The sequence below is a fragment of the Camelina sativa genome, chromosome 9 (assembly GCF_000633955.1).
Source record: "Camelina sativa cultivar DH55 chromosome 9, Cs, whole genome shotgun sequence".
In the NCBI taxonomy this organism is placed as follows: domain Eukaryota; kingdom Viridiplantae; phylum Streptophyta; class Magnoliopsida; order Brassicales; family Brassicaceae; genus Camelina; species Camelina sativa.
The window spans coordinates 5,289,153-5,302,904 of record NC_025693.1 but is presented as its reverse complement, the minus strand read 5'-3'; the positions used below and the strand labels follow the sequence as shown (position 1 = coordinate 5,302,904).

The 13,752-nt window shown below is 31.2% G+C and overlaps 1 protein-coding gene across 1 annotated transcript; it reads right to left on the bottom strand.

Moving 5' to 3' along the window:
• LOC104710546 lies at positions 10,286 to 11,838 on the bottom strand. The gene has a single exon (XM_010427166.2). It carries the CDS (start codon positions 11,327 to 11,329, stop codon positions 10,478 to 10,480), a length of 852 nt encoding a protein of 283 aa, XP_010425468.1. The 5' UTR covers positions 11,330 to 11,838; the 3' UTR covers positions 10,286 to 10,477.

Genomic DNA, 13,752 nt, shown 5'->3' with positions numbered 1-13,752 from the left:
TTTTTGTGTTTTTTTTGTTATTGTTGTTGTATGGCTCTAAAAAGTCAAATTAAATATCATTGTTAAAGCTTAATTCTAAATTTTAATTTTAAAGTTTGTATGATGTGTATATCTTACATTGTTTTTATTTTCTGTTTTAAAAGGTTTATCTTCATTGTCTGTTTTAGATTAAAAAGTTATACTAAACCATAAATTAAAAAACATTTAATCTTGACATTTAACTCACATTCTAATATAAAACTGAAATCATATAAATTATGCATCACTTCTTTTCCTATAATACTTATTCTCTTATTTTCTTAGTCTCTCATTCTTTCATTCTCTCGTCCTCTTCCACTATATCTCATTTTCTTTTGTGTTTTTTGTGTGTTTTTGTGTTTTTTTTGTTATTGTTGTTGTATGGCTCTAAAAAGTCAAATTAAATATCATTGTTAAAGCTTAATTCTAAATTTTAATTTTAAAGTTTGTATGATGTGTATATCTTACATTGTTTTTATTTTCTGTTTTAAAAGGTTTATCTTCATTGTCTATTTTAGATAAAAAAAAAGTTATATTACACCATAAATTAAAAAAAAAAAAAACATTTAATCTTGACATTTAACTCACATTCTAATATAATACTGAAATCATATAAATTATGCATTAAATATAGGGAATTTGGCCAAAAATGCCATTTAAAAAAAAAAGTTGTTAGAAATACCAGTTTATAGTTTTTCTTGTGAGAACTGCCATTTTTCATCTTTGTGACATAAATAAAAAGACAAATTTACCCCTATAATAAAAAATGAGAAAAAACTATCTATTAATTGTTTGGTATAAGATCTTACAGTTTCTGCGGTAGACAACATTGGCTGTAGACATAATTCTCTTTATCATCTAAATTTTTGGTCCACAATTTGATGTCCTGTATTTATAATCCATAACTTAATACTTAAATTGGCCTTTGTTGTTCTACTTTTATTTATGTCATATGAAACACATTTCTCTTTCAATATACAAGTTGTAGTAGTGTGGACATTTTTTTTTGTTAGCAGTGGACACAAATCGTCAGACCAAACCTTGAGTGTGGTCTACTCAAGAGATGAAGGACATAATAGTGGTGGACAAAAATTTTGGCTGTTGGATGTGGTCCACTGGATTTGCAGACATGCAGTGTGGACACGTTTTTTGTTAGCAATAGACACAAAACACATGACCAAACGGATATGGTCCAACTCAAGAGAAAAATGGACATGATAGTGGTGGACAAAAACCTGGTAGGCTGGATCTAGTCCACCAGACACCGGATCATGTAGTGTAGACAAATTTGATAGTGGTGGACAAAAACCGGGTCGGCTGGATCTGGTCCACCGGACACCGGATTTGCAGACCTGCAGTGTGGACAAGTTTTATTGTTATCAATGGACACAAAACGCATGACCAAACATATATAGTCCACTCAAAGAGAACGAAAGACATAATAGGGATGGACAAAAACCTGGCCGACTGGATCTGGTCCACCAAATCTGCAGACCTACAATTTTGCTTACCTATTGTCGGATATAAGAACTTTGGAACTAGACCTAGTGGTTTTAGCCTGCTACGGAGGAGGCAAGCGAATCAGACGGAGGTCTCAACTCTAGAACTCGTCTCAAATGTTTTTCCGGCCACGACAGACGGAGGTGAAGCAGTCGGAGGATTCGACCATAGTAGAATTGCTGCATGATGAAATCCATCATTGCATGCAGGAGAACTTAAAAAAGTGAGAGATTCAGATAACAATTTCATATTGAAAAAGAAGAAGATGAAAAGTCTGGTAGAAAGAGAAAAATCGAGAGTTATGAGAAGAGAGAGAGTTGATCGTTTATGTCTAAGAAACAAAGAAAAAATTAATAATAATTTTGGATTTAAGAAAAATGAAGGGTATAAAGGTTATTTGACAATAGATGTATGGCAGGCGGAAAAGAGAAAGGAAAAAGTGGCATTGGTGATAATGTTTGTTACTGTGTATGGCAGATCTGATAATATTCTCTTAAATATATTTCTCCACTCAATTGTATTAACACAAGTAATAAATTAGAATTATAACTCTCATTTTTCTAAATGTAATTTCTCGTCACTTCTTTTCATATAAATACACATTCTCTTATTTTCTTAGTCTCTAAGCCTCTTCCACTATATCTCAATTTTTATTGTGTTTTTTTTTTGTTATTGTTGTTGTATGGGTCTAAAATTTAAATTAAATATCATTGTAAAAGCTTAATTCTAAATTTTAGTTTTAGCGTTTGTATGATGTGTATATCTTATATTGTTTTTTATTTTCTGTTTTAAAAGGTTTATTTTCATTGTCTATTGTCTATTGTAGATTAGCATCTTATAAGTCATTATTTTTCATACTCTTACAATATTCACCACACAATAAGGTCATGGGGTTGAAAAGATCCATCTTTAATTCTCTATTATGTAGTCTGGTTATCTCACATATTCATGTATCATTTTTAATAATTTATAATGATCAATATAATATTATCAATTTTAAAGTCTTTTTAATTTTGTAAAGTCTATAAACTCTATTCATAAAGTCTATTTTGTTTTGTGATCCAACAGATAAATATGTAAAAACCAATATAATATTTATATTATTTAAGATTTGAGGTTTTTGAAAACAAAAAGAACTTAATTAAAAAAAAAAAAATTGTCTTTTTGATTTAAGCAAAATGAAAAAATGATTCCAAGAAGAAATCATGTTTAACTGGAAGTGAAATATAGAAAATAATATAATTTTAAAAATACCATTTAACTAAATCCTCTAAAGATAAATTCATTAGTATGAAATTCAGCACTATAAATTAAACTGATGATTTAAAAAAAAAAAGATTGAAGTTATCCTTGGGGTTTTAAAAATTATTAGATCGAAGTTCATATAATTTTATAAGAAAACTAATTTAGTTTGTCACTTCAAAAGTAATATTTTCAATTTGGAATATTATGCGTGAGTGTTGAATTTATATCACCAAAACAATAAAAAAAATGTAAGTTTAAATTTTGATTGAGCCACTTGGTATTCATTTTCTTTTAAGTCAAAAATAAATTAAAATATTTATTTATAATTAACTCACTTTTAAATGCATTTAACTCCATTTAACTTAAATGTAACTCCTACCCAATAAATTTACATTCATTCCTCCAACTAATATATTTATCTTTCAAAAGAAAATGTTTTTGGTTAATTTTAATATTTTTAATCATTTTAATTATTTTAATATATAGATATATATATATATATATATATTTATATTGCTTTATACTTTGAAATGAGAAATATTTTATACACAATAATTTTATACATCGTTACTAAGTTTTTTGATAATATTTTATTTGATTCAATTTTACTATACTACAGTCTTATCTTTACAATGTCATTAAGAAAAACTCTTTAAATCAATATTTAACCTCTATAAAACATGATAAACATATATACACTCATATTAGGAAAATGTTTAAATTTCTATAGTATTATTTATATTAATATAGCTTATCAATTTGTAATAATTTTTTGTAGTATTTGTTAATTTTTGATTTATAGAAAAGTTTAATATATTTTAAATTTTGTATAATAAATAATCATACCAAAAAATGTTGACAGGAGTGTTATTTTTGAGAAATTGCTATAATTTTTTTGAGATTCATACATTAGTAGAAAAATATATTTCTTGGATTATGTTAATGTTAATAGAAAAGAACAATTTGTGGAAAAAAATAGAAAAGAGCAATATTTTAGTTTAAGAAAATTTAAGAAATATAATCAAAACTATTATGCATACAACCACACATTGGGTGGACTAATTACCTAGTGAAGAAAAAACTAAAGGTAAAAAGATCAAGCGAAAAAGAACATCTCGATGATAGGAGCAAAAAGCTGTTAGAGAAGTTGAGCCATGATCTACTTGGAAATTAACTATTGTCAAGTGTGATTAGGTTAGGTATTTTTCTACGTTAATAATGTGTGTTTGTTTCTTTATGCTATAATAATATATATTAAATAAAGTTATTGTAAAAAAATAAAATTAAAATGATATTGAATAATTAGGTGGAAAAAAAAAGATAATGTGAAATGTGAAGAAAAACAAGTATATGTTTAACTTTTGAATCATTGTATATAGTTTTAGTCACCATTAACAGTTTATTGATCGTTTCGATATTTTCAAATGATTATATTCTTCATACAAGTCATATCATAATTATCATTCAACTGATCACAATCTTCGTTATATGCTATAGCTGTTAAATATTTCATCTCTCGTTATAAGCAGCCCCGGCTCTGGACTGTCCGAGCGGTGCAGCAGCACTGGGTCCAAAGGCCCAAAAAAATTTTCATTTTGTAAGCCCAATACTTTGCTAATTCTATAAAGAGGTGGAAAATTTTGAAACAAAATGTGAAAAGTTTAACACTTAAGCAATTGTCAACGACACGATGAGAAAGTCGTGTTGAAAGTATTAAAGCCATTAGATTTCAAATTTTTGATATACTAGAAGCTTTATTTGAAGTAGCTGAAAATGATAATGATTCAATGATTCAAAGTGAAGCTAAATCTCTAGCAATGAATGAACTTAGTAGTTTTGAATTTGTATTATCTACTATCATTTGGTTTGATATATTGCATGTGGTGAATATGGTTAGCAAAAAATTACAGTCATATGCAAATTGATGTTGCAATGACTGAGGTAAATGGGTTGATTTCTTATTTAAAAAATTATAGAGAAACTGGTTTTGTTGATGCTATGACAAAAGCAAAGGAAATTGCTATTGAAATTGGTATTGAACCTACATTTATTCAAAGACGAGTGATTCGTAGTAAAAAACAGTATGATGAAGTTAGTGGTAATGAAACTATTTTATCGGTAGAAGAAACATTTAGGATAGAATACTTTTTGTATATTGTAGATCATGCTATTTGTTCACTTGATAAGAGGTTTGAACAATACCGCTTATATGAAAATATATGTGGGTTCCTTTTTGATTCTACTAAATTGAAAATGTGTGATGATGTGAGTTTAAAGTATCATTGTAGTTGTTTAGAATAGTCTGAAAAATAGAGATTTGGTAGATATAAATGGAGATGAACTTTTTCTTGAGTTAAAGTTTCTTGTGGAACTTTTACCAAATGGAAATATGGGAGCATGTGAAATTTTGAATTTTCTTGTTCAGTTTGATAGTTTTCCTTATACTACAATTGCATTGAGAATTTTGCTAACTGTTTCAATTACAGTTGCTTCTGCAGAACGGAGTTTCTCAACATTGAAGCTTTGTTGAAATCATATTTAAGAACATCTATGTCACAATACATATTGAATGGACTAGCTTTAATGGCGATCGATAACAACTTCTTGGAAGAACTAGAAGTTGAAAGGTTGATTGACTATTTTGCTGCAGATCATGTATAAAGGAAGGCCTTGTTTACTTGAAAAGTTATGCAATGATTATCTATTATGATGGATGAACATCCCCTGTTTTTTTTTTTGTCTTCTGGTTTTCTTTATAGTCGATGTTAGAAGTTTTTTGAACAGAACTAAAAATTGTAATTTTTTTGAGGTTATATTTAGGGTCCTTTTCTCATGATAGCACCGAATCAACCAAAAGTTTGAGCCGGACTGGTTATAAGTAAACTATAGCGACCATATACAATACTAGCAATTGATCCGCGCTACGCGCGGTAGTTAGATTAAGGTGTATTATGGATTTTGTTGTGTATATTATTTTTTTGGTTACGTAAATTCATCTTTACGTTTGTTTTTGTATTTAATTTTGGTTGCTTATGTTGTCTTGTTGAATATTTTTTATGAAAATAGGTTTTGCAGTAAGTATAATTTAGTTCGCTGTTTATTTTTTAAAAATTGAGATCATCTTGTATGTTTTAATGCTTCTAAAAATATTATAATTAGAAGTTAACATTGTGTAGTTGAAGTTGTTGTTTGGCTGTAGTTGTTAGTTGTGATTAATTTATCATTATTATGTCCTCGTGAACGGATAGGAGAAGAGAAATGTTTGCAATCTAGAGTATTGAACTTATTTATTTGATGCTCGTAATCATTTTTTCAGTCATCCCTTTCGTAATTGTTTTCTCTTGAATATTCATTTTTTTGGGGTTTGTGTATTTGGTTGATTTCCGCTCGCTTCGCATCTGAGGGGGATATTTGGTTATCCCCCTGTTGATTTCATTAAAGGTAAATGTGAATTGGGTTGCAAATTTGTTTATATGAAAATGTGATGGCTTCCTTAGATTTTCTAATTAAGTTGTGAGTTGTTTTTGTGTTTTTAGTTGTAATTTTTTTTTTTCCGTTTGGCCTCTGAGTGTTTTTTTCGATTCGATGTGAGTTGTGTTTTGGGAAAAATTAATTTTCTTGTTTATCTTGCTGCAATTTTATAAAGTCCGAGTTGTTTTTTTGTTGGCTCGGTTTTCTTTTTCATATAATTTAGTGTTACGGTTATCTGATTGTGGCATTCGTATTTCTGAATCTCTTTAGTTTATTAAAGGTGTGTTCATCTCTTTGCTTCTTTGTCTTTGGTAATTGATTTGTGAAGTGTTGCTAGTGGTTGGTGTGAAGCGTATTGAAAAGGGGGAATCTGTTAGCTTAAAACGGGAGTTGCTTCTTGTGACTTCAAAGTCGGACACAATATATATTTCCCCATCATGTAGCGAGTTTTCAAATTTTGAAAGGTGGGTCACATTGATCGACCCTTGGATGACACAACTTTAGAGAAAAACTTCAAATTAGATAGAGTTGTAAAAAACGAATAAATGAAAAGTCTAGTTAAGATGGAAACAACCTTCTCATCAATGAGTACGAAGTCAACGCCCATGAATTGGCCTCCTTTTTTGACATTGCGATCAGGCCAGTGACGAAGCATTCTTCCGATGATCTGTTGGTGAAGGCGCCCAGCTTTGAGGTTTTTTAATGAAACGACAGGGCAATCCATGTTATTGAGGAGAAATTAAATAAAGAGATGAAGAAAAATATATGAAGAATGAAATTGGAGGAGAAGATATTATATAGGACTTACCCGAATTAAAGATAGAGTAGTGGGTCTTGAATTGAAAAAGCGAGCATTGAACGGGATGAATTACAGTAATAGAGAAAAACGTTACAATGGAGATGGAAGAGAGGGAAGACAGCGAAGGGTGTGGAGGAGTGGAAAACATTTATTTTAAAGATAACCATTAGGTGAACAGGGATGAAAGAATGAGAAGGGCAGGGACGCTTCAGGTCCACAACGGACGACAGCGCTGTGGAGTATCGTGGAAAGGGGTTTTATTCCGCCGGCTAAAAAAACATGGCTTAGTGGATAATGTCGCAAAATTAGGAAAATGAATTGGGCTTTTACAGAAATGTGATAGAAATAAATAGTAATTGCTTAGTGGATAATGTAAAAAATATGGATTTATTTCAAAAATATAAACTTATTAAAAAGAGAGGTATGTTGAGGTGGCACCACCAGAAGTGGAGAAACTGCACTTTATATATATAGATACATGCCATGCCACAATTATAGAAAAATAAAATAATGCTAAAGCTGAATCGTAAAAAGACTTCAAAAACTTAAAACATTTCTCCGCAAATTAGCGTATCTAGCGATAGGAACGTCGAGATTTTGGTCCAACCAAGTGCTGTACCAATGAAAGCCTTCCATCTAATATACCACTAGCGAAAGCGACAGTACACGTGGAACCTCTTAAGGCCAATGGAACCCTACTTCAACCACACAAATGGTATTTTATCGACCAATATCTTAAATTATCTAAATCAATATTCTATAGATTCGTCTATACTCTAACCGATAGAGATGCTATCATTCGGTTTAGTTTATTGGTTAATGTATGCTGTATTTTAAATCTGCCGTACTCTATAGTGTATAACTATAGGCTATAGCTTATTTATATTTCGTCAAAGTTGAAAGTGTGTAATGGTTTTACTTGAAAGTTCAAATACTGCAAAGGGATAAAATTACCAGGAAAATTGTAAATTAAGCCATTTATTAATAATGCTAAATACTCTTTCTGTCCCTCAAAAATTGATGTTGAAGGAATTTCACACAGATTAAGAAATAATGATTATTAATTTTAATTATAATATTATTGTGTTACAACAAAAAAGTATTATATATTTATAAACCAACAACCTGTTTAGTTTTTTAAATTTTTTTAATGATCACTTATTGAAGTTAACAAAGATTTATTATTAATTAACTAAAAATGATAAAACATCAATTTTTGTAAGACAAAAATTATTACAAAACATCAATTTTGAAGAGACAGAGGGGTATGTGAGAATTAAAAAACCACAGACGATAAATCTATACACTTATATTTTTTTTTCATAGTCTATTATATATATCATTCAATATTTTCTTCCAGTTCTATCATTTACCAGAAACAAATTTTACCTTTTATATAACTAATTGACAACAAATATTTCACAGATGACTATACAATTAAATAATCTATCGACTTATTTATTCGAAGGAGCATTGAACATAAAATTAAAATAGCAAAGAAAAATTCCAAAAATATGAAAATTAAACTATTATAGTATATGTCAATTATTTAACTATAAATACGCCATAAGTTCAAATCTTACACACTTTGAAAACTTTATATGGTAATTTATCCGGTATTTAAAGCCAAAAGTTTACTAGTATAAAACTATAAAAACATAATTCAAAGTTAAAGACTTCAAAATACCGCGGCATCAAGAGGAGGACTAAAACTTGAATTTATTGGTAAGGAAGAAGAAAATAAAATTGAGTGGTCTCAGATCACAGAACAACAGACACGTGAAAGGCTCTCAATAGTTTCCTCTGCTACCAAAATTCCATCGCACTCAGAATGACTATTTGGACTAGTGAGAGCACACCAAAAGACTTGACATCGAACGTACGGCCAGATTTTAAGCTCGCTAAGACACGTGAACGACCGGAGCCGAACCAATCAAACGGATCCTAGATAGTGATGACATCAGCTTGTCGGAAAGGAAATCGAAGGTAAGAAATGTGGAGACCTTGATTGGTTGCTGTTGTTCTCTTATCAACTGCCACGTATATGATTGATCTGTGTGAGTGTTACAACTTTATTTATTCTCCCCTTCCTCATGAGAAAACTTTTGGCTTTTTCTTTCTTTATTTGTCAACCTTTTTCTCAACCAATGAGGCTTCTCCACATGCAGAAATAAGCAGAGCCCACGAAGACATTGCTTTATTCACCGGTTATAACAAATGATCATTATATATAGTTAAGATTCCGTTCAAGCACGTCTGAACATGCGTAAATTTGGCACATATATCGTATTACGGGTATAATATATACTGATATACACATATATTTTGTATACATAATCAGAACGATTCAACCAAATAATGTTAACGTTCCGAATTCTTCCATTAAGAAATAAATGAAAAATCATATATGAATTAGCTAGCAATACATATAAATGAAATTTAGACTTTCAGTCTAGAAGAAAAAATGAAAACCAGATGCTGTACTTTGTGTATATATAAAACTTATAACGTTTTTCAAATAGGCTAGCCACCTTTGTTGGTTACATAAATGATGGAAATGTGTGATTGAATATTACTAAGTATAGCTGCAAGAAGGTCGTGATGATACTAAATTTGTACAAATTACGAAACAGATATTAAAAGATTTAAGAAGCAAAGACGTGAATATATATATATACCTATCATAAAAAGATAGGGGAATGTATGTGGCGAGTCTTCCAATAGCGAAGAGCCAAGTACACATATATATAGATCATGATGTGCTTAGTTTGCTTACATCTAAATTGATATATATATATATATATATTATGTATATATGTAACAAGTTATACATAAGTGTGTTTGTACGTGTATAATTAATGTGGGAATACAAAAGCTTAGTGAAGAAATTTAATACTTGGTATGACACTGAATAGGGTCCCCATGTAGTTCATGTGTTTTTGTCTCTCAATCAAGATATGTATGTATATATATATATCAGATCTCTACATTCATAATATTCTTTAGCTCATGATATAATTTGTTAATTACATGCTTTAAATTCTTTGATTTAAATACATTTTTGATATATTTGACTATCAGTTAAAATCTATGATAATTATGAAATTACGGATAATATCTTAAACACAGATCTGTAATATGTTTTGGCAGATTTATCGATCTAAAAAATAAATAAAGAAGCCAAGATTGGTACGAAACCATACAATGGCATCTTTTTGTTGCCAATAAATACATGACATTATTACGGTATGTTCTATATATTTAAGCTTTCTTAGCTTCTTCACACTTGTTCCAACATTAACCTCATTTGTTTCCTTCTTACTCATCTTATAGCAGCCTATTAAACAACGTTGCTTGAAGTGATTATATAAAGTTTGTGATTAGTCACACTCTAAAATCACATAGCTTATTACGTACCCTCTTTCTTTCAGGCAGCAATCACCATCAAAGCCATAGAGTCAGAGCAGCTGTTGTGTCTAGCCTCCATGCGAAGCCACCAAACTCCATTTTCCACACATCACACGGCACCGTTTTGGTATATTTTGTTTGCTGCCACGTGTATTGCATCCTCACCCTACACGTGAAAGCTCGGTAGTTACAATACATCGCCGCCGTCGCCTCCTCCGCCTCTAACCGCACCACAACATCCGACGACAACAACGACGAGGATGAATCCTCACCGGAAACATTCCTCCGGTAAGCCTCGTTGACCCACACAACACGGTTCGAAGCATCTGATACGAACGCTGGACACGTGTCTTTACCAAGATTATCAACGATCTCAACGTCCGTAAACCCCACCGCATGGGAACTCAAACTACCATCAGAAAACCCTGTGACGGACTCCACCGTCACCCAAGTCTCTACCTCCGCCGTGACGCTGCCGTTAAACGTACCCCACGTGTTGGTTTCTTGTGTCTCATCTCCGATTATCGTTTTCACCGTCGGATCGAGACTATCCTGTTCCAACGGCGAGTATTCACTGGAAAGATCTGATTTTTCGGGCAAGAGTTGCAACGTCACGACCCCGGCTTGTTCCCGATCATCAGACAAGTCAGATCTGCTCTTCCCTCGACACGTGCTTTTATTATTCTTCGAAACCCTAACGTACTTACGTTTGGTTCGTTTGCTCATACCGTACGAGCCACTGTTATTGTTATCTCCCACGCCACATGGCTGACCACTCGTTGGCTTAGGAGCGATCGGACGGTACCGGAGCATGAGAGCGTCAACGGAAACTTTATCTTGCGCCTTACCGGCGTATCTTAGCGTTCCCAACCACTCATCTTGATCCATTTATCTTTCTCTCTCTTCACAAAAACACTCTCACTCTTTTCTTTCTCTCTCTCTCTATAGTCTTTGTGTCTGTCTCTCTCCGGTGAGCCGAAAAGATTATCATTCGGGGCAAATGAGGAGGAATGGTAATTCGCCACGTGGCTTTAGGGTTAGCGTAAGATACAGTTATATTATTGGATGGTTTCTGTTCATCTCCTAAGTCCTATGTCATCTTTTTGCACCATATTAATTTTTTTTCTTTTTTTTTTGGCAGATTAAGATAAGCGTAACAAAAAAAAAAAATCTGTCTAATTTGTAATTTGATAAAAGATTCAAAACAACGCTCAGGTTTCATCTTGTTAAAGTTCTCTCTGATATACGAACTGTTAACTCTCTTGTAATCCATTATTAATGTTACAGTTAGAAGATATACGTATCATACGATGTAACGCCACATCTATATATATATGTTTGTACGACTCAACTCTCTTTATACGACTTTAAAGTGCGTCCGCATACATGTGAGATCTGTTCAAGAATATATTGAAGGATTTTATATAGCCACATCCATTATATATATGTTTGTTGCATTAGTCTATATATATATAGCTTATAAAAGTGCTACGATCGACCAAACATTAACAAAAATCATATGCGTACGTGTGAAAAGAAAAATCGTTTCAATTATCTTCACAAGCTGAAAATATAAAATATATTCAAGGTCTCATTTAAAGAACAAAAGCATTACTTGTATCTTTTTGTTACGTTGCACATATATGGCATACAAAAATGAATATTTGATCTGGATTATAACACAATGGCCAATTAATACTATTGTATAACCATTGAGAGTCTAAATTCTGGTCACTTAGCTTGAAGTTTAATATTTTTGTTGTTTGATTAGCAAAATGTATGGTCCAACACATAATAGTATTAAATTATGACGGGCCACTATAGACGCAGAGACACACACGTTGTTGAATAGGAGCGATGTGAATATATCTTTAACTTTAACCCACATAGATGCATACACATAGGGCCATATGATAAATTAAATGGTATGGTATGATATGGTGATCCAAGGCATCCAATAATTTTGGTTGTATTATTCCCCATTTTTCTTTTCTTTTCTTATCTGAGATTTGTATATTATATGAATGCGTGGGTCCTTTGTAAAAACACAATATGCTGTTCTACCTTACTTGAAGGCTCTGATTGGTCCTCGCAATCTTCAACCAATCATATTGCACTATGTGTCTTCCATTCCTCACTTGAAAAAGCTGTTATGTCATGACTCACCCTTCATTTGAAAATATATACATATATTATATGCTTACATACTTATTAACATATACTACGCTGAGATACAAAAAGAAAAAAAAAGAAAAAGACAAATATGGGTGAGAAAACAAATATGAAAATTCACTATAACCTCTATATATTAATATTCGATAAATTAATAAGTAATAACTATATAAATATCATATATTATTATTTTGATTTTCTTAATTTATAGTGGTTTAATTGTATTAGTGAAAATGACCCATAGTTGCTGACATAACAAAATTGTAAATTATGAATCTAATTGGTAATGTGTACAAAGCTGTAAAAAAAACTGTAAGCTGGAATTCTAAGTTGTTACGGAATAGTACAAATTTATAAAAAATTTGTTATACATGACAGCTGTACAAAAATGTTGAGAGAAAATTTTTTAATAAAACTTTTGATAAACTTTTGTGATTGGTAAATTTTACAATTGTATATTTGTACAGCTTTGTAAAGTGGTTACCAATCAGTGCTTATAATTATTTAGCTTGTGCATGGAATAGAGGTACGTATCCAGTCAACAATCATTCAGTTTGCATCAAGCCACATACCCAACTCAGGTTCAGCAGCTGGTTTAGGAATTGTCCCATCGATGAAACCGAGTTTCTGTTTTGCTTGAAGCGAGTTCTTCAACTCAGTTGACCATTCGGGATAATTGTCTTCTGTGAGGATGACAGAAGAGATCAAGGCACTTGGGTTATCAGATGCATTAAGAAAGTATATTTTAGATACATCTGTGACTGCAACGGCTTGCTGTTCTGACATGGTAGAAGCAAAGGCAAGAGACAAGATGCTTGAGTAAAAAAAATGAGGTAAAAGAGTTTTAAACAGCGGCGGTTGTTCCAGAAAAACAACAGCGGCGGTGAGGAAAGAAAAAAAATTAGGTCACAAGAACAATCTGCTCTGATACCATGAAATATTTTCTGAAGTTGTTGTTGTATTCATTCACATAGCTTTGCTATTTATACATACAGAGTTTATGATAGAGTCATATCTAAGTAAATATATTCTATACATATTCGAGTCTATCGTAATAAAAACTATATTGGAGGGTCTGAAGAAAGTTCTTTTTGTTTTATTTAAGTAATAAATATATGATGAATTTTGTAATATATATC